Source organism: Acomys minous, assembly GCF_964271855.1.
Source record: "Acomys minous genome assembly, chromosome: 6".
NCBI classification, from domain to species: domain Eukaryota; kingdom Metazoa; phylum Chordata; class Mammalia; order Rodentia; family Muridae; genus Acomys; species Acomys minous.
Genome location: NC_140487.1, coordinates 24,795,978 through 24,823,534, shown reverse-complemented (window position 1 = coordinate 24,823,534; position 27,557 = coordinate 24,795,978). Strand labels below are relative to the sequence as shown.

Genomic DNA, 27,557 nt, shown 5'->3' with positions numbered 1-27,557 from the left:
ACTGGCGCAGAGATCATGAAGGAATGCTGCTTACTGGCTTGCTCCCCATGCCTTGCTCAGTTACCTTTCTTGTATGCCTCAGCACCACATGCTTAGAGGTCACATCACCCACAGTGGCCTATGCCCTCCCAGATCAATCATTAATCAAGAAAATGCCACCCAGACTTGCCTGCAGACCAGTTCATGACGGCACTTCCTTAGTTGTGGCTCCTTAATCCCTCGCGATGCTAGCTTGTCTCAAGTGTACCCTTTACCCCATGTCTGCTTTCTTCTCCTCTAGGTTTTGGTGTTTTGTTCTGCACTTTACAGACATGAGCTGCATGTCAGATCCCATTCTGTGTGCTGACATAAGTCAGATTCACGAGAGCCTCTAGACCATATTCACCTAGGGCTCAGGAAAGCCACATGAGGTCCCTACTAAATCAGCCTTTTCTAAGCAGTATTGAACATACTTCTATCTGGCCTGGTGAACCAGGCAGCAAATAACACTTGACACCCACTTCCCTCAGCAATGCTTGTCTGTTGTCTTCCAATCCCCGCTATTCATGGGCGCTTGAAACAGCTCTAATCCCTAATAGTTCATGAGTCAGTCCAGCAGGAACTGGTTCTCTCACCTTGCCTCAGAGGATGCAGCTTTTTTCTCAGAGAAGAATATCTACATTACCCAGCTTCTGCACATCCACACTGCTCAGGTTGAACTCATCCATGCCACATCCCATAATCCTGTGAGCCACACTGTGACAGGCTGCCTTTGCTTATGTAAAAGGGTTTCCCAATGGAAGCAGTTGAAGTGCTGGGAATTACATGGTATCACAGGTTCTTCCTACTGGGCCTTTGTGAAGACTCCTGTCTCCGTGTTGAGTGATGGGTTTTTCCTTCTCTATTAAAGGTCAACCCTGGAGGAAGTCTTCTATCATGTCGACCATGATCTCTTCCTTGCTCTTCATTGTTAAGGATTTTCCCTTCTCTATTGAAGGTCAGACCCAAAGGATGTCTTCTATCACTTCGGCTGTGTCCTTGCTCACTGTCCATTTTTAAGGCCCCTATCTGTATGTTGGATCACGGCTTTCCACTTCATCTCTATTACAGCGCAGACCTGAGAAGTACCCTTTATCACTTCTGATTCATTCTTGTCCTCATCATTGTTGGCTTCTTGCCACAATTTCTAATTTTCTGGACACCCCGCCCCCCAGTACAGCTCTTAACTCCTATGCTCCTTCCCTTCCCCTTCCTCTTCATGACGTGCGTCTTTTGGTCGAATCCTGTCGTTTCCAGCTGCTGGGAAGGAGTGCTGCGGGAAGTGCCCACCTAGTCAGAGGCTCGCATGGAGGGCGACCGCAGTACGCCCCTTCCCATCGTGATGCCTCCTTTAAACGAGCACTTTCCTCTAAGCAGCGTGTCTGCCTCTTTTACACATCTTATTTCATATAGCAGTGGACATGCAGAGGGCACCGCAGCTGGATTACAGTCCTGTCCCATGTGGGCTACTCGTGGGGGGCTTCCATGCAGTCTCTAGCTCTTGAACTGTTTTCAGTGTCTACACATGCAGTGAATCTCACTCATGAAGGAGCTCCACCATTCTCATACTACGTAAAGACGATGACCAAACAGGGATCTCCCCGCTCCTACCCTCCCACCCCCACCTTGGCTGCATGACCTGTCACATGTCTCAGGGAGCATGGAACTTCCATACAACAAGGAGGCACACCATCCCTTATCTTCTGGAGAAGAGAACCCGTATGGGATTGTCCTCCGTGGACTCTGATCAGTCATAGATGCATGTCCCATCACACACTGCAGGGGCCATGTAATCACCCTGGCCCAACTCATCTTCACTTCTACCTAAGTCTAATGGTTTAGTGAACCATTGACTTTATTGACATTACTGACAGGAACATGGATGACTCACAGAAAGAAGCATCACTAAAAAGCACACCCCGTCATTAGTAGCCATGAGAACTCACAAAACTACATCCTTGAAACTTGTATGCAGCTCCCCCAGTCATAAATGGCAACTTTCCAGGACTTGTAAGGCTTTTTACTTCTGGAGGCGTATGAGCCTCTTACAGGATGGGATGCTTCAATTCAGAGGGAATTGCTCCAGAACAAGTTAACAGAGGTGTGCCTCCTCCTCCCTGCCTAAGACGCTCCTACTGGGAATCTAGAGACAATAGGTAGCAGGACAACCAAGAGCCTGGAGTCATAATTACCATGACCTCTTAGCCATCACGCAAAATCAGTGAAATTTGGTTTTGTATTAATCGTGTTTTTTTTTAAGGCAAAATACAATTAATATTATTTTAAGCTCTAGAAGATTTTCATTTTGCTTTTATGTGAGCTATTTAAATAAAAGAAAATCCCAAACAAGTTAATGTTAATTAGAAGAAAATGTGTCTGAAAAAAATAAAGTACTACATTAAAAAGGATTTGAGCTATGTCTGTTTGTGTTGTGGGTTGAAATAAAGATCACTGAGATAAAAAATATAAATAATGTTGGTGAATTAAAGTTATAAACTTTTCTCTTTAGACTTCAAAGTAAATTATATTCAAAATAATTAAAATAAAAATTACCATATATAACAAGATAGACAGAATTTTGTAAACTTTCTGGGGTAAAGTCCTATAAGAAATATGTTTATAAATTAATGATAATTTTATTTCTTAACAAAAATATTAAAGCCTCTAAGAGATTTGGCACAGATATTTAAAATTCTGAGTCTATGTGCAGAAAAACTTGAAAGGCAGCCCTGTTTTGTTGAACCTGCATCTGACCTCATAAAATTGTGTGGGTAAGTTGTTCTTCTTTAACTTACTTTGTACTGCTTTTTGCTTTATTTTATTTTACTAAGATGTTAGATATAGAGTGTATCAGAATAATAGTAGAGCTAAAAAGCAGAACTTAAACAAGTTGGTGAAAGGATTTGAGCAGTTACTATTTCAAATGTTAGAGTCTCAGATTGCTGCAGAAGTTATAAGTATATATAAAATAATTTCTTAGAAGTAGGCACTCTGATGTGTTGGTAAGCAACAGATGAAGCCAAAGGGCTGTATTTTGAGAGTATCTTTCAATTATATACATATAATATTTATATTATATAAAATGCTTCTTTGCTGCCACATAGTGGCTGATCTAGATATATGTAAATAGCCACTTTCAGGTTAATAGATTGTAGTAGAAGAGGCTTCTTAAAGTTGGAAAGAATTATCTTCTAAACCTATCTATTAATTTAATGTTTTAAACAGCAAAGTAACACTGTTAGTATGACTATGTATGTGTATGTGTATATATACAAATATATATATTACAACTCTTAGATTTAGCAGCAATAAAATAAAAAATTCTATAGCTATTTACATTTAATTTTTATCAAACTAATAATTATCATACTAACATAATGAAAAATAATTTACCATATACTTATATCTGGTATTATCTTATAATAGAGATGCTGTAAACAGAGAAATGATTGCTCTAATGCTTTCAGAGAACTAAGTTTTCACGTGGATATGAGACTGTATTATGGACAGCCCTTTCAAGTTGGGGGCTGGGCTGTCAGGGTCTAAAGAGCTGGGCTCACAATCTTAGCTCCAGTGTCTGCTCAATACAGCTTGTTCTCAGTCTGTGGAATGTCTCACTGTGTGACATTCCAAATCTTTTCAATTGCCCTTTCCTCCTTTTGAAACTATTCACATTATTAAATTTTTTACATTTTAAATTTCCATCTATATTCAGTACTTTAGTATATCCAGCTCTCACTTGATTGTCTTTTCAATAAAGTTTTGGAGATTAAAACATTGAAAATACATCAAACTTTTCTGCTTTGGTCTGTAGTTGCTTTTTCATCATATCAGGAGCACATTCTTATTTCCTGCAGAACCTTTTGGTTTGAACCTCTCACCCCAATACTTTCTGCTATAAAAGTCTCCTTTGGTAGAAAAAAAAATATAAAAATGGAACAGACAAGATATTTAGAGTTTTGAGATCTTTAGCTGTCCATCAGGCAACTAGATGATTTTTTAAAATTTAATTATAAGAGAATAGGAATTAGTTCCCCCAGAAATTATAAAATTGTCTCTTTTTGCTTTCCTGGATATACTATTAAATTCAAATTAACTTGTGTGTTTTATATCCACATATGATCATTTTCTTTTTTAAAAAATTATTTATTTATTATGTATACAGTGCCCTGTCTGTATGCAACACCAGTCCACCAGAAGAGGGCACCAAGTCTCATTATAAATGGTTGTGAGCCACCTTGTGGTTGCTGGGAATTGAACTCATGACCTTTGGAGGAGCAGACAGTTCTCTTAACCTCTGATCCATCTCTCCAGCCCATATGATCATTTTCAATGCCACTTTCCTACCATTTGGTAAATGTTTCAAAAGACATGCATCACCAAACAGCACAGGGTATTCAAATGGTTTACAATTTGTTTTAAGAAGTAATTTTTGTTTCATTTTGTTTTTTGAGACAGGATTTCTCTGTGTAGCCTTAGCTGTCCTGGACTGCCTTTGTAGACCAGGTTGGCCTTGAACTCACAGAGATCCACCTGCCTCTGCCTCCTCTAAGTGCTGGGATTACAGGCCTAAGCCCTCACACCCAGCTTAAAGAAGTAATTTTTATCTGTCCTGCGAAGTTTAGTAAGATGACCTAGGAGTCACAAGTGTCTTCTTTTGTGACTTATAAATGAATATTTTCAGATAACTTTGATTATAGTAACTGTGAATTGCAATTTTAATATAATTAATATTTTTAAAGTTAAATAGTTATTGTTCCCAAAAGTATTCTGCTCTTTTGTGAATAGTTCCTAATCCAATTAATAAGGAGGGGGAACTGACCTTCGGAAAGAAATAGAACATTAATTTGGTATCTCCTGCTTTACAAACTTCAGGAAAAGCCATTAAACATTTCTAAGTTTTAGCTGAGTCCCCTGAACTTTGATTACAACTATAATTCACTATGACTTTGCCCTCAGAAAGATGATTTGTAAGTAATTTTTAACAGTGATGTAAGCTTGCTCTTTTAGCTCATGCCTTTTATATCCCTCCATGTTTATTCTTATGAATGTGTTTCCCCCCCCCCCTGGTTGATTAGTTAGACACACAATTTTCTTTTGATTATTTTTAGTTCTCTACATCGAAGAATAAGGTAAGATAGGAGGGAATGTCCCTTACTCATTAGGAAATAAGTATTTTCCCTTTTATAAGTGATGTATCAATCAAGGAACCCATTAAAAATTACTCTGACATTCTTCATTCTTATCGAAGCTTGCCATTTTTGAAAAAGAAGTGTCAGATGAAATAACCTATACTGAAGATACTGCCAATTCACTTGCTCTGCTGGGTAAGTTAAGATTTTATTAGATGGGGAGTATAAGACAGCCTGACCAACATGGGGAACGTGTATCTGTGTCCGCTTTCACTGTCTCCTTAATGTTACCTTCCACACTGAGGCTCTGTCTTCCTTATTTTTTAGTTGAGAGTTATCATCGTGTGCTTGATGATACTTCTGGAGCTGTTTGCTCCTGAGATGCTCCATAATTTCAGCAAGGTCTCTGTTCCTTATGTTGAAAAACTGGATTTTACTTCTTCAACTTATTTGACTTGATGTATATGTTTGATGACCTTTCCTTAGTTCTTTGAGAGGCTCATACACCATATTTATCCCTCACCAAACTCTTCCTAGATTTACCCCCAACTTTGCATTGTCCTTTTTTCCCCCATTAAGACAAATTTGTGCTGCCCAAATGTTCTTGAACTTTTGGTCTTTCACCACCGGTGTTTCCTCTGCCACCAGTTCCCAGTTGCCTATTGGTGCATGGCAAGGGGAGGAATTTCATGCCCAACTCTCATCTAGTATATGTGGTGTTCTTTTCGGAGTCACAAAAAAGTTTTCACATTTGAGTTCATATATTGGGTTGCTGAAACCATTGAGTACTTCCTTGTTCACTGCATGCTCCAAATCAAATATGAAAAATTTCATAAGAGACTATGCATTTATATCTGGGTTATTTTTTTTCATTTTTTTAGAAATGAGAAAATAATTTCCTAAGAAATGAGATCATGTGAAATGCTTTCTGATAAACTGCCCGTGGGACTGATGATGTTTTCCAAATGAATGTTTTGTTAAATTCATAGTTACTAATTTATGTCTTTATTTGTAAAACTGAAATAATAGATAAATGATTGATAAACTTGTAAAATTAATTGCCTAGTTTATTTTCCAAGTACTATACTCCATGAAAAATGATTTTAGAGGGTGAACTAATGTGAATAAAAACATTTTCTTTTTAATATTAAATATTACTTATAATTACTTTGTCTAAATTTCATCTTTTTCAACTGTAGTTACACAGAGAGAAGTTACTAAATTTCAGCTCAAACAGTCAAAGGAAGTATCACAAAGACTAGAGGAAGCATGGACAATTAAAAAACAAAAACAAAAACAAAAACAAAAAAAACAAAAACAAAAAAAACAAAAAACCAGGAATCAAAGAGATTCGGAAGTAATGGGAGATTTCAATTTTTTCATTAGTGAAAAAGTTAAATAGGAAGCCACCCTAAAAGATGACTTGCTAATATTAAAAAAAAATGCAGGTTTCGTTGGTAACATTATTTTTAATGTCCTCTTGGCCCTGGTATGTAAAATGTTGCCTTTTGGGAAACTGACAGACATTCTAGAATAATCCATGATCTATCATCCAATTATTATTTGCTTACCGGCAGCCTGTTAGTAAAAGTACATTACTGTGCCACTGAGGACAGTGTGCACTCCTAACGGCTTATGAATTCCCTTCAGTGATGAAGTACTGCAGATCCTGCTGCTTTAAATTGCGGGAAACATGAAATAAATGAAAATACACAGTATGAAGTATTGAATAAAATATCTTTGTGACCATTACTGCTACCTCCAGGTTCTCCCATGTATTAGTAATTGTTATGGCCTCTTCAAATGCTGTGCAGATATTTCTAGCTCCAGAGAAGAGCTCTGGAAATAAGAGAAAAAGTTGATCTCTGCCTTACAATAATAAGGCAGGAAGCTATAAGGAATAATCTTAATCTGTGGGAGCTGGAAGGGTGGAGGAGCAGATGAGAAAGTTTCTCATCCTTTATGTTTAGCTAGTTTAGTTGTTCCTCTTGCCTGTCATTGTTGGGTTTTGGGTTTTTGTTTTGCTTTTTTGTTTGTTTGTTTGTTTGTTTAACAAACAGTGACATTCTAACTCCAAATGACATGTAAGGGGATATTTATTCTTGGCATTATTACGGCTCTATTTTCTGGATGCGATGGTGCTAAATCAAAATGAGGCCTGCCTTGTGCTCTTCCTTGTCCCTGCACTTTCACCACCATTGCCATTCGACTGGAAGTAAATATGACACTGGCCCCAAATTAAAGCCTTGGCTTAAAGGGACTCTTTGCTCTTTTATGCTCAGAGACTCTAACCTGATCCACGTTCATCTCAAAGCTGATTCTACTGACTCTCGTTGTCCTTAGGCATCCAGACAGCACAGGTCAGTGCAGAGCTCTGCACATTATCTTCAGAATCCCTGGGGAACATTCTTGTTAGACGTCAAAGGACTGAATGCAGTCTAGCTTGAAGTATTGAGTTAGCCCAATTGAACTCAATAATGGTATAGATAAGGCTGAAAAGGAACACTGTGTCCTTCATCCTCACCCAGAAAACTTGAACATAGAATTATTGCCTTTGAGGCAAAGACTGTCCCAGATTCCTCTCTGTCTGCCAGCAAATTGAGAGCAAAGCTAAGATGGAACTTTAAGGAAAGAATGCGCTATAGAACACAAGTATTCGAGTCTAGTTAGGAAGAGTACTAACCTTGTTTTATCAAACAGTAACTGTCGCATGTAGCACTTAAGAGTATGCTAAACATTATTCTCAGTCCTTGTCTCATATGACATTAATTTTTACAGAAATCTTAAATGTAATAACTATTATGCCTGTTTCATGATGAAAAAAACAAGGTAATAGATTACACAGGGAGTATGTAGCAGAGCCAGAATTTAATCTTAGACTGCTTGGCTCCAGTATGCTTGTTATTAGTATAATTATGTTCCTTCTGGAAATGACAGGCTGAAATGATTGAAATGCTGAATATAAAAGGATAGATTCAAAGTATTGTGTAGACACGTATGTATGTATGCATGTATGTTCACATACACTATCATGCACTGTATCGCCTCACTTCACCCAACAATAGAACGTATATAAGATCGTGGTCCTATAAATGTATCGTGGAGCCAAAGATTCTATCCCTTATTGATGGCATAATTCTAGTGAGGCTGGAATAAGCAAACTCCTCATTGCTAGTTATATGAAAATATAGCAATATAGGTATATACAGCACATAACACTTGGTATGTGACAAGTCACTGTGTTCCTGGGTTACATATTGATTATATTTTATCATTTCAAGTGTACTTACCAGTCACTCTTTTTTAGTTAACTATCAAACTGTATACTCTTGGCCAGCAGCAACCTGCTGCATCTTATATTCACTGTGTATCTCAGTTGTTCTTTTGTCTCTTTGCTAATTCAACATCATGTTTAGGTAAGAGTTCATATAAAAATAACACCTAACAAAAATTATTCAGAAAATAATCCCATATGAAGTGATGATGATGTACACGTGATCACACATGCAATTGAAAGACCCAGTGTCTTAAAATAATCAGCATAATATCAGTATTATATGCTTATGTATTAAAATGAACTTATAACATGTTATTACATTGTTCTCCTTTATCCTTCTGGCAGGTGAATTAATGAAAATACCAAATTCTAAATTAAGGATACAAATTTGTAAATGTATTATTGACTTCTATCATGCAGAGCCACCAAAAAAGCACATTCCAGGTAAAGTTTTCATTGATCTTTCAGCAAAAACCTGTATCTTTGGGAAACAAACAAAAAGCATCTCATATTTCACTAAACTTTGAAGACACGGGGTTTCATGAATTTAATACATAAAAACACACATTTTGCATATCTTTGACCTCTTTAGTTATCTTTAAAATCTGTATTTTTTTTTTTTAGTTTGAGGGTTTATATCAAATTTTTATCTTCTGGTAAGTATTTATGGCCCAGTTGATAAAGCCATAGCTAAATTTAATTGTTGCCAGTAGTATTGCTTAGCATTATAAATAAAATATTATAACTGTAATATCAGCCCACCCAAGTAGATGTTAAATTAGTAATATTGTGCCATTCTCTATTATGTTGTGGAGAATTCTCTATGTTATAGCTAGGAAATATATAAATGGTGACTAGATTATGTTAAACATTACCATTGTGAGGATACAATGTTTCAGACATTTCTTACTTTCATTGATTATATAATTTGTAATCAATATTGTAAGGAAAAAATAAATAAACAATATCTTAAAGTTCTATTTTTAAATAGGTTAAAGTAAGTCTATGGTAGTCTAAAAATGTATTACTAAAGAGAACATGAGAAAATACCTGAACTAGTGAAGTACATAATGATATTATTATGTGTAAAGTCTCAGACAGATAGGAGAGCTCAGTGAAGGTAGATACTCAACACTGACACAGCAGGAATCAGACAAACAGGCCTGAAATTTGCTGAGGAGAAATGAAAATTGAAACTGTCAGAGGCTGAATTAGGCAGGAAGTTAATCTTGTGAACAGCAAAGGACCACGAAGAACACTGTGGAGAGTGGTCATGATGAGAGTTAGTAAATACAACCTGAAGAATTAAGGGAGGCTCAAAAAGAATCCAAACAGTAGGAAGGTTCAAAAAGAGGACGAGCTTTGTCTGGCACTGGTAGCATTGAGATGCCACGTGTGCTGCTGAGGCCTGGGATGCCCGGCTTCTGTTGTGCTGTGATCTGAACAGGCTGCAAGAGAGAGCAGCTGTGGCGAGAACCTAGAACACCAGGAAGCTGACAGACCAAAGGGCGAAAGCCAGAGCACTGGAGAGAAAGCAAGAACCTCAAGGGAAACCTCAAGGGCCAATCGGTAGAGAATTATGAACATAAACGTATAACCAATGTGCGGAAATGTTAAACCAGTCTCTAGGCTTTATTCCGAACAAGAAAATTTCTCCTGGCATGAGAAACCTGGATTGTGGAACAGATCTCGACCTTTCATCTCCAAATGTGCCATCCAAAGCTCAGCCTGCCTGCAGGTGGGCATCAGGAGAGAAGAGAAGCTGTATAAATAAATGTGAAGAACACAGAAACCTGACAATATCCAGTACTTTCCAAAACATGAAAGGACACATGATGATCAGAAAACATATAGATAAACAAAATGGGAAAGCCAATGACTCTGCCAGGCATTCAGACACACACGCTAACACACAGGAGACAGAAACCTTATCAATGTCAGATGTGTGGTACAGCCTTAGGCTGCTCCACTCTATTTCTAATAAACAAAAGAAATTGTTCTGGGGAGAAAGTCTGTGAGTGTAAGCAATGTGGGGAAACATGTGGTTTTATCTTATTCTATTCAAAGACATGCATGAAATTACACTGAAGAGAAACATTATGCGTGTAAGCAATGTCAGAATCTTCAATCGTTCATGTCCCCTTCAATGTATGAAAGAACACACTGGAGAGAAAGAAGCCTTATGTGTGTAAGCATTGTGATAAAACACGTGAAAGAACTCATATTGGAGATAGATAGATAGATAGATAGATAGATAGATAGATAGATGCAATGTGGAAGATTCCTGAGTGGTGCAGGGCCCTTTGCCTAATTGAAAAAATTCATAGAGGACAGAATTCTTTCATATGTAAGCACTGTTGTGAAACCTTCAGTTGTTCTACTTACTTTTGAAGACATGCGCAGATTCAAAAATGAGAAACCCACTGTTATAAGCGATGTGGAAAAGCCTTTATTCAACCCAGCACTGTCACAAACTTAAAAGAGCTCACACTGGGAGGGGCGCTAGCCACACGCATAAGAAGTGCTCATCATTGTATAACTGACTTTCCAGTACCCATGAGAATGCAAACTATAGAGAACCTGTATTAACATAGTTGTATGTAACGACTCTAGTTATCATGATTAATTCACAGATAGAACATACTGTGGTGAGAAGCCTTGGATAGGAGAAATATGCAGTGTTTTTGGAGCTATGTATAAGGATGTCCTATTCTGGCTTATGTGGGTGTGAAAAAATAACACTGTCAGTTGTCACAAGTCATGTCAATATCCCATGAAAAGTTTTAGTGAAGAAAGAATAAGAATATACAAGGAAAAGCTTGAAGCAAAGTAGTTGATGTAGCATTTTATATTAAAATAAAAAAAAATACTCATCCTGACGGAAATTTTCAAAGGTGAGAAATAATTTCATTTGTTTTTATCAGTGGAAGAAACCTAAAGCCCACCACGTATTTATTAATGAATGCAATGCTTAATGAAGAAATGTGGTCTTGCTGTCTGTCAGTGCTGAAGAAGCTCATGTAAGGATGAATGGAAAATTCAAGCTAATGCCATACCCAGGAAATTGTAGTTAATGTCTGCTATCTATTGACAAAGATGATCTTACAGCAATATGAAAGGATTGTGAGAACAGAAGCAGTCATTTCAGAATGAAACAGGGCAGTTCATAAATACAGGCTTGTACTTAGAAGAAAGAAAGAAAGAAAGAAAGAAAGAAAGAAAGAAAGAAAGAAAGAAAGAAAGAAAGAAAGAAAGAAAAGAAGTCAAGAAATGGGGAACAGCTTAACTGGTAGGAAATCAAAGAATGCTTATTTGGGGTTTGTTATTAGCTTCGGGATATGGAAATAAAGTTTATATATAGGCAGACAAGCTTGAAGCTCCTGTGTGGGAAATGGAGAAGCAAAATCTTCAAAGTATACATGAGAAGTCATAATTAAGAGCAGAAGCTTAGACTTAACTCGGCAAACTAGAGACACCTTTTAAAGAAAAGACAGGCCTAGGCGGATAGCTCATTGGGTAAAGATGCCTGCTGCCAAAGCTGGCAACCTGAGTTCAATCCCCAGGACCCATGAAGTAAAAACAAAAACAAAAAAACTGGCTCACAAGTTGTCCTCTGACCTCTACACATGTGCTATAACATGCATCGGTGATGGCACATATTGCCACAGGATTTCACCAAAAAAAGAGAGAGAGAGAGAGAGAGAGAGAGAGAGAGAGAGAGAGAGAGAGAGAGAGAGAGAGAAAGAGAATTAATTTAAAACAAAAAGAAAGCCAATGTTGCATGAGTTAAGAGAGAGAAGTTTTGAGGTACAGGGAAGTGTAACCTTGATCAAACTGTGGAAACTGAGAATTGTAGACAATGCCCTTACTAAGTGTAGCTCAGTTGGTTAAAAGTGATGGGCATGGCTGGATGTCTGGGACCAGAGCTGGAAATTCCTCAGTAGAGTGCATCGAAATATATATAGTCCTGGAGACAGGTCCATAAGCCTGGGTGTTACTGTGTCCTTCTATAAAGATATAAACTCAATGGGGAAAAATACCATGTGTAAAGTACTTGGGGGCATCTGTATGAAAGAGTTATGCAACTAAAATCATGAGTTGGGAAAGTATTTTTCATCCTAAGAAAACACAATAAAAACAGTGCGCTACGGTAGAGATTAAAATTCTATATGGAATGTGCTATTACAATTCACACATTAAAAATAGCAGCAATAAATATATGGGTATAGGTAGCTGAGGATGTTGGCTGTCCTGCTCTCTCACTCTCTAATCCTTTGAGACTAATCCTTACTGAGCCCAGAGTTAATCTGATGGCCAATAAACCCTAGCGAGCTTACTAACTTGACTCTATCCCCAAGCCCTGGGGTCAGGCAAGTGTGTACCCATGCCATGATATTTTTGTGTTTATTTTTGTTGTCAAGTTTTATTTGTTTGTTGTTGTTGTTGTTGAGACATAGTGTTGCTATGTCCCTCTGGCTTTCATGGTACTTTCTGTGTAGACCAGATTAGCAGAGAACTCATGGAGATATGCATGTGCCACCATGCGCAGCCCACACCTAGCTTTTTACCTTGGTGCTAAAGATTCAAACTCAAGCTCTTATGCCTGTAGAGCAGTGGTGCCCTTACCTGGTGTGCCATCTCCCCAGCCCTCTTTGTACTTTTGAAACTTACACAGTGAATGTGTAGGGCATACTCCCCCGATAACCTATCCCAGGAGTGGACAGGACACTGTCTATGGCCCAGACATCAAACTCAGAAAGTTAAGGCAAACTGATAGACATCTCAGAACTATGTCAAGGTTAAAGAATCTGGTTGCTTTCAAGAGTTGAGATGTCAGGGAGTTACAAGTGAGATCACTGAGGAAAATTAGCTTCACCTCACTGTGGTGTTTTTTTAATCCATGTGCATAAACATAATTAAGCAGGCATCTGTGCAATCCGCAGAAGTGGTACTGTGCCTCATAGTACCTATAAAAGAATGAAGTTTTTGTAAAGGCATGCTATTCAGCTGCCCTAAATACCCCTATATTCTCATTTACTACTCCCCCACATTTACTGGTGATAAGATGTAATTCTTATCTCTTGAAAGAGATGACTCAGCGCACTGTCCCATGAAGTGAAAGTGTAAAGTATTTGTAACCATGCGGTTTGGCTTTACAGAAAGTTACTACTTATTGACAGATAGTTGGATCTGTTTGTTTTGTTGTTGATTTTGCTTTTTTTTTGTTTGTTTGGGGTTTGTTTTTTAAAATCTAAGATGCATTTCCAAAATTCTGTGTATTTCAAGGCAAAAAACAAAACAAAACAAACAACAACAACAAAAAAAAAACCTATGGGCCCTCCAGGAAAAAACTGGGATACTGGAAATTAAATAACCATCTCCATTTGTTTTCACATTACTTATGGCTTTCTTCTTGCTATTGTATCATGCTATAACATCTAGAGCTAAATAATTGAAACACAGACCTTGATAACCTGGAAAAATTAAATATATACTACCTTGCCCTTTATAGTAAACTTTGTTCATCCCTGTACTGTACAAGTTGTAAATGCCACGTGTTCTTTAAAGTGTTTTTGAAGTTGTTTTTGTTGTTAAATGATCGTTATGTGAAATAACTGTCCCTGTTATGGTGTTAGGCTACCAGCAAGTTAGCTCCTCATACAAGATTAAAATGGCCGAGATCGGAGGATTGGCAAAAGCAGTGGTTGAGTCAGTTCTCCTGCTTGAAAATCAGCTTGTTGAGAAACTTTGGGTTCTTAAAGTTCTGCAGCATCTCTCTACTTCTGGTGTGTATAGTATCGCTGAATTTCAACATATCATTGTCTGCTGTTTGTCTTGTGCTCTAACAGACTGTGCAATATAAATAGTTTGCTAACTTTAATTTTCAGAAGTTAATTGCACTTTAATGGTGAAAGCGCAAGCAGCCAGCAGAATCTGTGCTCACCTCAATGACCCAGATCCCTCAGGACAGCTTCTATTTCGTTCATCAGAAATACTTTGGAATTTATTGGAAAGATCTTCAAAAACTGAAATTATACACCAGCTTAGTAACTTGGAATGCCTCCTGTAAGTGTGCGTGGATAGATAGCAATGTCTTTTACCTTGAACCACAGATAATGATAGATAACCAACAACTTTGAATTGTCTTCAGTTAAAGTTTTGATTCATCTGATGGCTGTTTCATGCCATTGTAGAAATAAATCTCCACAATAAGAAGCTATACTTTTTGTTGTTTTGTGAGTTTTGAGATAGGTCCTGTGTAGTAAGACTGGCCTAGAACTTCCTATATGGCTGAGTAGTGAAATTACATACAACTGTGTACTACTACGCCCAGGAGAAACCACACTTGCCTGCTTAGGATGCTCTAAAAGTGTCTTACTGTATAGCTGAATTATGCCTTAGGAGATAGATAAAGTAAAAACTATACTTTTAGAACTATTTATTCATTAGATTTCTGATTAGTACTTCCTACCTTTCTAGTTCTATATTTAAAATAGTAAATGTGAATAAGTTTTCAAGTTGCTTACCCACTTATTTTATAAGTGGTTATTGTCTGTTATGCTAGGGTCAGTCCAAGATCATTAAAAATGTAACTACTGGACCTTTAATCCCAGAACCTAAAGGCAAAGGAAGACAGATCTCTGTGAGTTCAAGAGTGAACTCCAGGCCAAACAGCTACACAGTGAGACCCTATTTCAATAAAATAAAATAAAAGAACTGAAGAGATGGCTCAGCACATAGCAACTAACAATTGCTCATAACTCCATTTCCAGGGGATGCAGTGCCCTCTTGTGAATTTCATGGGTACCACACATACATGTGACTTACAAGAGCAAAACATTCAATTATATATATATATTCTAAAATAAAATTTTAATTTTAAAAACTAGAATATTTCATGGACCTACTCATGTTTACAGAGAAAAACAAGTACATAAGCAATTAAAAGAAAGTATAATTAACATAAGGAGATTTTTGCAAGGTATTGCATCTTTTTCAGAATAAGATGGATGAACATGTTTTTGTTTTTAAGTGACCCAAAAAACCAACCCAACTCTCTAATTAGCTTTAACTATTGGCTTATCACAGTCTATAATTACTTAGAAGAGTGTTGACACTGAAAGATTGGTCAAATCAGATTGGTCTGCATGTCTCTGGGTAGTTGTCTTATTGTAACTAATATGAGATGCTGCAGCCCACTGTGGACAGTGCCGTTCCCTGGTCAGTGGTGCTAGACTGTACAAGAAGGCTAGCTAAGCAAGAGCCTATGAGTGAGTCAGCCAGCACAGTTCCTTCATGGTTTCTGCCATCAATTTTCTGCTTGAGTTCTTGCCTTGACTTCACTTCTGTTACCTGGAAGTGTAAGCCAAATAAATCATTTCCTCCTTTAAGTGGCTGTTGGTTCTATCACAGCAGTAGGAAGCTAAAACACTGACTAATGAACATGCAACTAAAGAAACAAAACAAAACAAAGAAAAGCTGATTTGCTAAGCCACTTTATATAGATCTCAGCAAATGCAAGGGCCTGGCTTTTCCCTGTCTGTTGATTGATGCTCTCCTTCATCCTGGTAGAACCACAAACTAAAGAAAGCAAATACCTAAATAAAAAATAAGAAGAGTGTTATTATATAGAAAATTGCAAATGGATCCCAAGAGGCACAAACAGCGACTATGTACTACGGAAGGAACCTGCTCTGGGAGTGAGGGGTTGGTTTATGCTTCCTGAACCAGTCATACAGAAACGCCATTGGCAGAGAACATTATACTTGGGAAAGAAGTAGACATCAGATTCACTGGGGGGAAAATGAAAGAAGTTTAGTATGAGGAGAGCAGAAGAGTCGGGAGGGCAGGCTGGTTGAGTTGAGGCTACAGTGAGAGCAGGAGCCGTCATATCAGAGCCCCTGGAAGCTTGCTAAGAACAGAGGACTTTATCCACAGAATAGGGAGAGGCTTTGAGTGGCTCTGGCATGCCATGATTAAATCATGTAGAGTGATCACATTGACAGCTGTGTATGCTTAAATTAGTGGGCTCTTATCTGGCACATTGTCATGACATAGAAGAATATTCGGAAGGATAAAGAAGATGAGAAATTCTTTGGTCAAAAGTCTAAAAGTGAAAGTAGGATTTTTTTTTCATAGAGATATATTTCTATGGAATACAGAGTTCAGCTTTCCCTAACAAAGATTCAGAGAACTGTACTTTATAAGCAACAATAATCTTTTTCTCACAGTCTTAGAGACTAGAAATCAACTCAAGGTGCCAGCATGGCAGAGTTCTGGTAAACATGCTCTTTCAGATAGCAGGACTCGGACTTCTGATCTCACAGGAAGGAAGGGGCAGGAGAGCTCTCAGAGGTTCCTGTTGTGAGGACTTTGATTCCTTTATGATGGCTCTGCTTTGTGGTCTATATTCTTCCCCTAAACACACCTTCCCAATACACTTCATAGAAGGGAAGGGCTTAGCAAGTGAATTTTGAAAGAAGCACAAACATTTTTGCCTATAACTATCATTTTTAAAATTTTATTTTCTAGGGCTTTGAAGGAAGTATTTAAAAATCTGTTTATAAGGGGCCATAGTCATTATGAACGTCAACTTAGAAATGACATCTTAGTTATCACCACAATTATAGCTCAGAACCCCGGAGCGCCGATGATTGTAAGTATGCATCAGACTGTATTAACCTCAGTGGTGGGGTGCTCGACATTCCGTTTTAGTACCTCTGTGTTTTACTGCAGTGGCGAGCTGCATTTTAATTCATGAGAGTCCCTGCTGGACTTCCCTTCTGCCATTCCGTTGCATTCCTCTTCACACCGGGTATCTTTTTTTGTATTTTATCACTAACCTATTCGCTGTTTTTCTTTTGTTCCTGTCCATCTAGTTTTGTTTCTTTTTCAGTGAAAGAATGTTGTTTATCATTTCTTGTGGTACCTGCTCTCAACAAAGTCTCTTGGGTTTCTTTTATCTACAAATATTTTTAATTCACCTTAATTCTTGAAATTTATGTTCATTGACTATAGAATTCTAGGTTGAAAAAAAATTTTCTCTATTAGCACTTGAAAGATAATGCCCTGCTGTCTTCTGCCCTCTGCTGTCCCTGGTAAGTACTTGTTATTGGGATTCTTGCTTCCTTCTGTTTCAAAGATCCTCACTCCCTTCCCCCACACCCATCATTGCTGGGCAGCAGTTTCACTACAGTGTGCCAAGGCATGGTCACTTTTCTGTTTATATTTTATAAACTTCTCTACATACATAATGTTTCTCCAAATTTGGGCAATTATTTTGGCAATTATTTTCATCAATACTTTTTAGTGAATTCTTTCTCCTCTCTTGTTCTCGCATTCCATTGCTCGTACTTTGGTTTTGTTTTTACATTGTCTCATAAGGCTTCTGGTCACTGTTTTTAGTAGTATTTCTCTCTAGTCCTCAGATTGGATGATTGTATTGGTCTGTATATTTAAACTAACTGACTTTTCCTGACTCGTGCCTTGTACTGATCATCCTTTCTAGTGTGTTTGTATTTCAGATATTAGAGTTTCCTTTTCTTTTCTTCAGTTCTGGAGACCAAACCCAGGGTTTTCTGCATGGTAGGCTAGGGTTCTACCACTGAGCTACACATCTAGTCCCCTTTGATTCCTTTCTACCATTTCTACTATTATTCAGAGTTCCTGTGTTCCCACTCATTAGGAGTGTCTTCACTATGGATTCTGGCATAGGCCTCTGAGGAATACTTTTTCAGTTTTATTAGTAGTAGATATTGAACTTGTCTGCATTCATCCCTATAGTGGATAAAGCTCAAATCTCAATTGATTCTTCTAGCTTTGGTTATGATGTGTAGATCTGTCTTTGAACAAGTCAGGCAGCAGTGAAAGACTGGGGAATCATTTGTGTGAACATCTGAGTTCGCCTTCTGGCATTCTCCCTTATGAGACTGTACCTTTCATCCTCGTGGCTGTGGCTGCCTCAGTCACTGTCCCACTTAGACCACAGGTTTACCTTTGAGTTTAGCATCCCCACGAGGTGTAGAGTAGGATTTGCTGTCAGACTGAACGCCAGCTTTAAAAGGAGTCGATAAGAGAATTTACACGGTCTTTATCAGAGTTCCAACTTTCTTCCAATGTCTATTTTCTCTTGAGCACAAGATTGCTGCTTTTTATATTATTTTCAAAGGTTTGTTCTATCATAATACCCAGCCATATCAGAAGCTAACTCTACCTATATTTAAACATTTATTTTACTGTTTTAGTCTTGTGTACATGTGTCTGACTGAATATAGGTTTGTCTGTGAGGGTAGTGGCCCTCGGAGGCACTAGAGAGAGTTGAAACACCTGGAGCTGGAGTTACAGGTGGTCGTGAGCCATCTGAAGTGGGTTCTGGGAACTGAACTCAGGCTGTCTGAAAGAGCAGTGCACACTCTTAACTCCTCAGCAGTCTCTCCAGCCCCTTTCTCTACTATATAGTGAACAAATCCCTGAATGGTTGAAATCTTAGAATAGATTTTGCAACAATATTCACACATCAGCCATATTACTTTATATGTTGGGTTTCAAAGGACTAGCTATACCTGTCAGTGTACATCAAGTGGTCCAACATAAGAAAAGTCATGGGATCCATACTGTAAAAATGTATGAGCAATCTGTGATAGCACCTAGTTAAGTCTGCCATATGTAGGTACCAATTAGCATGGCTCTGAGGAGCGTGTCACCTGAGCTGAGGTATTTGCAGGTCTGAGCATTCTTCAGGGGTGTCCTGTTAAGTTGCACTGTTTTGCTCCCCCCTGGCTGTCCTTTGATTTAATGCAAGTGACTGAGATAAAGGGAGCGTTGAAAAGAATAGCTATTGAAAAGACGTGGATGTTCACGTGCTATGGTATCATCTAAAGGTATAGACAATGAATCACAGCAGTAACTGGGTAGACTATATGACTTCTCACTAACTTTACATATCACATTGAATATGCATAGGCTAATGTAGAATACTCCTTAGAAGCTTCGGATGCAATTTACAGTAAGTGCATTAGAGCTAACTAGGCATGTGCTGTTGCTTCTTTGCTTTTATTTGTTATTATTTTATGTTTAAATTCAAATGAGTTGCAGTAGGGAAATTATATAGCAACAGTTGAATAGTGGGCAAATATGGGCACCTGTAGCTTAACTGGCATTCCAATTTCACCTTTCTGCTTATTTTGTGTGTTTGTAATAGGAATGTGGCTTTACCAGGGATTTGATACTATTTGCAACTTTTAATGAAGGTAAAAATTGTACCATCTTAAGCATTTTGTAAGTGCCTCAATGAGTCTTGTGTATGAGCTTTCATTTCACTCTCTCTCTCGTCTCACAGTTAAAAGTCAAAATCCTTTGGTAAAAAATCTTAAGCTTTCTAATTCCTATGAAGACTTTGAGTTGAAGAAATTGTTATTCAACATGATTGTAATCCTATGTAAAGATCTAACTACTGTACAGGTAAGGTCTAATCAAAACACAGAGATTGTTAAGAAGCATCTCACAAATAGATGAGCATCAAAAATTAATTAATGTGTATTTTCTGTTATTGTCATCTGAAGAGCCCACACCCCAGGACAGAGAATCAGTACTCTTACTGTTATAAAGCTGTTGTTGACGGTGGTAGTGTGTTGTCTTTTTTGTTTCCATGTGTTTGGGGTACTGTCACAGATAGAAGAGAAATATTTTGGAATTATCACTAAAACATCAAATTTGAAATATCACACTTAATTTTGCTAAGTTAAATAAAGGTACTTTAACTATGCTGCTAACAAAGTATATTTTGCCCTTCCTTACAGCTACTAATCGATGGCAAGGTTATTTTGGCTTTGCTTACCTACGTCAAAAAGCCTGAGAGACTCAAAATTATCGAGTGGTCTGCAGCACAGTACGAAGAACTACAACTGCATGCAATTGCCACCTTGTCCTCAGTGGCGCCTTTGTTAATAGAAGAGTATATGTCATGCCAGGGCAATGTTCGAATCCTTGCATTTCTAGAATGGTGTGATCACGAGGGTGAGTGCTCTTCAGGGCCTTATAAGGATCTGATTCTTTATTTCCCCTGAACTCTTAGTATTTGCATAGGAAATAAATAGTTACATTGAAGAAAATAAAAATATTGTATTCATTCTGTTATTGTATTTATATGACTTCATAAACATGGAGATTTTTAGGGCTAGAGAGATAACTCAGCAGTTAATGACACATACTGTTCTTGCAGAAGACCTGAGTTGGGCTCCAAACACCTAGGCCAGAGAGCTCACAACTGCCTGTAACTCCAGCTCCAGGAGATTCAATGGCCTCTTCATATACCTGCAGTCATGCACACACACACACACACACACACACACACATTTGTGCATAATTAAAAATAAGACAAATCTTTTTAAAACATTCAGATTTCAAAGTTTGCTATTAATAAAGATCTTAAATATAATTAATAAATAGTTAAAAGAAATTATATATGATTTTATTTAAATTCTTATATTATGAGGCCTATACAAAAATTATACTTAGAAAGGAAATAAATCTGTTTAATATATTTTATTCAATAGTTTAATATATTCAACAAACACTTATTGAGCATCCACTGAGTACCAGACAGTTGTCCATAAAAGCCAATGGTTTCAGGTATCCTGGAGCTAGAATTGCAAGTGCCTGTGAGCTGCCCACTGTGGGTGCTGGGAATAGAACTTTGGTCACCTGAAAGTGCAATATGCATTGTTTATTGCTCTGGCCCTAATGTGATTAATTTTTAAAACATGGGATTTACTAACAGAAGAATGTTGCAAAAGACACAAACAATTATAACTTTGGGGGAAACTTTAGGAGGCACATTTCCATTCCAAGCCTAGAAAGAGAACGAGAAGGGATAATATTTCTGTAAAAAAGAAAACAAAGCAAACATGACTGAATTTTAACATCTTTTTAAATATATAGATATCTAAAATATCTTATCGTTGTTTTGTTTATAAATGAAAACATTCACTTGAAATGTCCTAAGCTTTAGATTTCTCAGTATAAATTACATTATTTATTTTTTTCCACAGATAACTTCTTCATTCATGGTAACAGTTTCCATGGTACAGGTGGCCGTGGAAACAAGTTTGCCCAGATGCGTTACACTTTACGGCTCCTCAGAGCCATGGTTCACCTTGAAGATGAGACTGTGAACACAGATCTTTGTGAAAAGGGGGTTATTCATCAACTGATAGGTAAAATATTACATGGCAGCTCAGTGGTGAAAATTAGGTGTTTATAATTCTAAGAGCTTCATATGAAATAAATATCCTATAAATTGCTTTTATGAATGAGCATATTCCTGGTTTTTTGTTTCATTCTGTTGATATCAATCAGCTCTCTTTCATGACCATTAATCCTTTAAGTGTTTATTAAGAAGTATTTTTTTAATTGTTTAAATAAATCCCACCTGAGGTTTTTAACTGAAAAAAAAACTTAAGTTCACATGAAAGCTTGTATATGGATGTTTACAGCATCTTTATTTATATATAATGGCCCCAAAGTAGAAGTCACCTAAATGCCCTTATTTTGAGCAGTGAATAAATAGATTTTGAGTATGTTCATTGATAGAAGGTGATTCAACAATTAAGAACAACCAAGTATTGAGACTTGAAACAGTATGGATCAATCTAAAATGGATTATGCTAAATGAAAAGCATCAGATTCACAGAGCATATTCTTGTACATTACATTTATAAAGCTCTGCCGGAAGGGCAGCATAGGAAAGAAAATAAATAAGCTACTGTTTTCCAGAGTGTAAGAGTAAAGAGATGTTTGTTATGAAGAAACAGCATAAGAGCATATTTTGGAGTGATGAAACTGTTACCTAATTTAGTTAAAATACTGATTATGACTATGTATTGGTTGAAAACCATACAAGTAAGCAGTATCTTTTGAATTTAAGTGCACTGTCGTTATGTCTCATTTTTCTGTATTGATATTGCCACTTCTGGCCGAGCAGTGTGGAGTCATATTCAAAGAAGATAAAGTTACATTTCCCATTCAGAGCAACAGGCACATGCGTGCATAGAGAAAAGTATCCAGCGGTCTCTTTTCTAAAATGAATTCATGAATGTCAACTTCCAGTTTACACTTCTTTGCCCTTTATTATTTGAAAATACATAGTCCCTTAGTCCTCTCCTCCCTGGTCTTGACAAGTGCTGTCTCAGGCATTACTTCCTGTAAATGTCATGTGGTTGGCCCTGTACAGCCTAGCTTTCTGCAGCCACATGCTCAACCATCCATGGGTCAACATTACAGAAAAGCGGGGAAACTATCTGTTTGAGTGCAGAAAGACTTTTCTTCTCATTACTCTCTAAGTTGTGGTTTATAACAAATATTAGCACAGCATTTCCATTGTTTTAGGAATAATAGGTAATCTGCAGGTGATTCAAAGTATACAAGACTATATACACAGCTAAGAGCTAGACTCCCTGGATTTTGGCATCTCCTGTGCTCTGCTCATGCTAGCTCTCTGGTGCTGTGGCACATACCTGGGAGAAACTGTTTGGCTCAGTTTCACAGTTCTTCTTCATCCATGGTAATTTGGCTTAATGCTTTGGAGCCTGTGGTAAAGCATTATGTCATGGTGGCCTGGAAGTGAAAGAAAAGTGGGAAGGGACCAGGTTCCCATCATCCTCTCTTCCAATAGGCCCCACCCCTTAACCTTCGCACCATTTCCCAGCACATAGGCCTTCGAGGGACATTCATGATTTAAATTGAAACACTAATTGCAATTTGCTTAAAAAGACTCCTCTGCTTATTAAAATATTTTTCATCCATAATTAGAAGAGAGATAGTGAGCCTCCAATTATAACACTCATGAGGAAAAAAAAAGCATATATGTTGAGGCAAGACCTCACTGTGTAGACAAGGCTGGCCTCACACTCACAGCAGTCCCTCTGCTTCTGTGTCCTGAACCATGGAGTTAGAGGTGTGTACCAACATGCCCTGTTTAGAAACAAACAAACTGAAAGTGGCATTATGTAAAAACATTTATCTTTGTTCCAAATGGGCTTACAATGACTCAACACAACGTACATTTTCATCATAACTATATGCATTCCATTGCACAAAATTCAGTCCAAATGCCCCATGTTAGCTGCAAATGCAGTCTTTGTATATCCAAGGAGAAATTGTGATTCTGCTGAGCTGATGGAATGTGTCAGAGGAAGCAAACAGCAAGAGCACTCTAAGGGCATTTTCCTCTCATTACATAATTGTTAGATGCAGGGACCATCTCTTTCTTTCTTTTTTTTAAATTTTTTTTATTTTTAATTTGTTCACGTTACATCCCAATTATAGGCCCCTCCTCTTCCCGAATCCACCCACCCTCTCTCATACTCTCTAACCCCTCCCTTTGTCCTCAGAAAGGGAAGCCCTCCTCCCTAACATCTGACCTCAGCCTATCAAGTCTCCTCTGCACTGCCTGTATCCTCTTCCTCTGTGGCTTGGCAATGGTCGCCCCACCAGGGGGAAGTGATAAGTGTGTAGAGGTCAGAGTCCATGACAGAAGTAGTCCCTCAATTAATGCACTAACCAAGGACCATGCACGGTGAAGACCTAGACCCTCCGCTCAGATGTAGTAGATAGGCAGCACAGTCTCCTTGTGGGTCCCACAATATGGAGACCTTCTCTCTCTTAGCCTAGCAAGGCTTTGTAGTACTTCCAGCCTCAAATACGTAGAAAGCACATTGCAAATACAGTGTCCGTGTAAATATGCTTTCTCCATAAACAGACTAAAAACTGTATCAATGAGACTGCTGGGGAACCTTGCCCTGATGAGAACAACGAGAACAAAGCAGCCTTACCTTGTGCCCTCAGCTAGGGACCTAATGGGTAGCATAGAAAGTAGATGTTACAAAAGCTAAAGAGACTTAGTTATTGCCAAGCAGGAGCACTCTGTTGCTGTTGTTGTTGTTGTTCTCTTCTTTTTTAAAAAAATATTAATTAATTTATTCAGATTACATCTAAATTGTTATCCCATCCCTTGTGTCCTCCCATTCCTCCCCCTCCTGCTTTGGAGCGCTAATGGATGATAGTTTTAGGAAGAGGAAAAATTGTTCTTTTAAGCAAAGTGGTATCATGAGCAGGGTTACAGTATTGAAATGTGCAAGATGACGTGTTCAGAAAGGGCATCAGTGGAGGCCGAGTTTTATAAAGACAAGTGCGATGAGATAAAGTTGCATAACGTTGCTTTGCAGACCAGGCTGGCCTTGAACTCACAAAGATCCACCTGCCTCTGCCTCCCAAGTGCTGCGGTTACAGATATGCACCACTGAGCCTAGCTGCATGTTCTTCTTAAGGTTAGGAAAAAATTCTTCTATGGTTTTGTTAAAAATATTTACTCGGTCTTTAAGTTTGGCCTTTTCTCATTCTATTCCTATTATACCTAGGTTTAGTTTTTTCCATAGTATCCCAGATTTCCTGGCTGTTTGTGTCAGGATTTTTTTTAGATTTAACATTTCCTTAGACCAATGTACCAACTTTTTCTATCGTATCTTCTATGTCTGAGATTCTCTCTCCGTCTCTTGTGTTCTGTTGGTGATTTTTTTGCCTGCAGTTCCTGTTCTCTTACCGAGGTTTTTTATCTTCAGGATTCCCTCAATTTGTGTTTTCTTTGTTCCTTCTATTTCCATTTTCAGGTTTTGAACTATTTTATTCATTTCCTTCACCTCTTTGTCTTTCCCTGGCTCTCTTGGTTTTTTTTTTTTTAAGGGATATATTTGTTTTCTTCCCGTTGTTTAATTTTGTTTTCCTTGATTTCTTTACAAGATTTATTTAAGTACTCCTTAAGGGCTTCTATCATCTTCATAAAATTTGTTTTAGGATCATTTTCTTGTGCTTTGGCTATGTTGAAATATGCAGGGCTTGTGTAGTAGGATAGCTGGGCTCTGGCAGCGCCATATTGCCCTGGCTGTTGTTGATTGTATTTTCTTACTGGCCTTTAGTCATCTGGGTTTGGGATAACTATAAGTTTATAGGCTAATTCCTGAGTTTACCTTTGTTGGATGGGCTTTTTCTCCCTTTATGTCTGTGTCCTTTGTGGTCTTCTGGCCGGAGAGGCCTGGGTTCTGGTGACAGGTGAGTCCTCAGGTCCAGTAGGGTGTCTCTGATTGGGGTTGGCGACCTCCATGACCTCTGGGTGGGGTTTTAGTATAGGAGCTAGGGTGCCCTCTAGGGATCTGGGTACCAGTGTAGCATCTGGTAGAACAGAGATTTCTGGGGTTCTGAGGTCCCAGGTGGCTTCTGGGGTTCCAGGTACTGACATGGCCTGAGGTAAAGCATAGAGCTTCTGCTGGAGTTGTGGACCAAGATATGGAGATGGCAGGGGGTGGTGTGCTTCTGAGATGCTGGGAAGGTTCTGAGGAAGTGTTGGATGTCTGGAGGTGGGGTCTTAGCTGCAGTTTTGGATATGGTTAAGGCCTCGGGTAGAGCAGGTGGATTCTGCTGCAGTTGTGGGCTGGAAGGTGAAGAATCCTCCTAAAGGGGGGGGGAGGTCCTAATAGAAAATAATAAAAATTGCATCTAATAATTACATTCTTTAACTTTTCTCATACCAGGAATCTTTAAAAATATGATAAGCAGACCTGATGAAAAGGAAGAGGCCATTGCCTTAGAAATCCAGTCTGACACATTACTGATCCTGTCAGGTCTCTGTGAACACAATATTCAAAGGAAGGTATGTAATGTAAACCCCAACATCAGGCTCCTAGTCTCCCAATACTATACATTCTTTTAAGTGTCCATAATGTTTCCCCTTTTTTCTAATCTTGTAGAATTTGGGTCAGGGAGGGGAGGACGACTCTGCAGGTAAACACACTTGCTACTAAGCCTGGCAACCTGAGTCCCATTTCTGGAATCCACATGACAAAAAGAGAAACTTGTAATTGGCATCCAAACATGCTGCAGGACACATACCTGCACACACACACACACACACACACACACACACACACACACACACACTGAAAAAATTTAAAACCTAACTAAATTTTAATACTTTTTAATATTCTGAGTATACTTACATGCAATGAAATGCACAGGGCTTGAATATATATATATATTTCAATAGCTGTTTTTGAATATATATACCACATTTTGCCAATACTCCAATTGGAACATATAATATACACCACAATCTCTTATCGGTATGACATTTACTTATCTACTCTGCAGTCATACCCCTACTTGCCTATAGTTCAGTTTTGCCAATCTTTATGTGAGTAAAATCACACAGTATTTGCTCTTCTATATGTGTTTTTGTTATCCAGAAAGAAATAGCATGTACTTCTGAAATGCATTCATATTGTTGTGTATATCATTCCTTCTTCTCACTCAGTGCTACTCTATAAACTATCAAAGTCTGCTTATCTTAGTGTATTGATAGACACTTAGGCTGTTTGTATTTGGACTGGTTAGAACTAAAGCTTCAGTGGACATTCTTGAGCCAGTCTTTTGGGGCATGTAATGCTTTCAGTTCATCTCAGTAAAAGACTAATCACAAGGCCTTCAGTAGCAAATAGCATCCCTAGGAGCCTGTGTAGTCTGAACTATTGCTTGGAGTTTGGATTGTCTTTGTTTCTAAACCTAGAACTTTAAAACAATGCTTTAGTTCCTTCCCTTTGATACTTACTAGCTCCATAGTAAACTAAGGAGTGTCATATGGTGATGATTTAGATAGGAGGAGATAGAATTGGGAAAAATAAAAATTAGAAAAAAATTGGCAGATCTAAACATTGTTTAGATTTGTTTATTTTTATGTGTATGTGTTTTGCTCACCCAGATGTCTATGTACCATATGATTGCCTGGTACTCAGTGTCAGAAGAGGGCATTGGATCCCCTGGAGTTAGGGGTGGTTGTAAGCTGCCACGTGGGTATTAGTAATCAAATATGCGTCCTAGGAAAGAAAATTAATGCTCTTAATTACTACTCTACTACCATAAATAGATTTTTAAGGAGAGGCAATAGGAAGGAAAATTGGTTTAGTTCCAAACCTTGACATATAATGTGCTATTCTTTTCTGTCTTGTGCCTGCTTGTCTAGAATAATCATGATCTAAATGGAAACTAGAACAAAACAACTTGAGAGTGAGAAAAATAATTGATAA

The 27,557-nt window shown here is 38.0% G+C and overlaps 1 protein-coding gene across 1 annotated transcript in view; it reads left to right on the top strand.

Moving 5' to 3' along the window:
• The window catches only part of CFAP69 (cilia and flagella associated protein 69), a 51,098-nt gene that overhangs the window by 9,331 nt on the left and 14,210 nt on the right, over positions 1-27,557 (top strand). Inside the window, 12 exon segments of the mRNA XM_084786931.1 lie at positions 2,680-2,789; positions 5,270-5,289; positions 5,292-5,345; positions 8,773-8,871; positions 14,064-14,213; positions 14,316-14,493; positions 16,960-17,083; positions 19,628-19,676; positions 19,766-19,887; positions 20,226-20,442; positions 21,477-21,641; positions 26,010-26,128. Coding sequence (XP_084643057.1) covers positions 2,680-2,789; positions 5,270-5,289; positions 5,292-5,345; positions 8,773-8,871; positions 14,064-14,213; positions 14,316-14,493; positions 16,960-17,083; positions 19,628-19,676; positions 19,766-19,887; positions 20,226-20,442; positions 21,477-21,641; positions 26,010-26,128 — 1,407 coding nt within the window.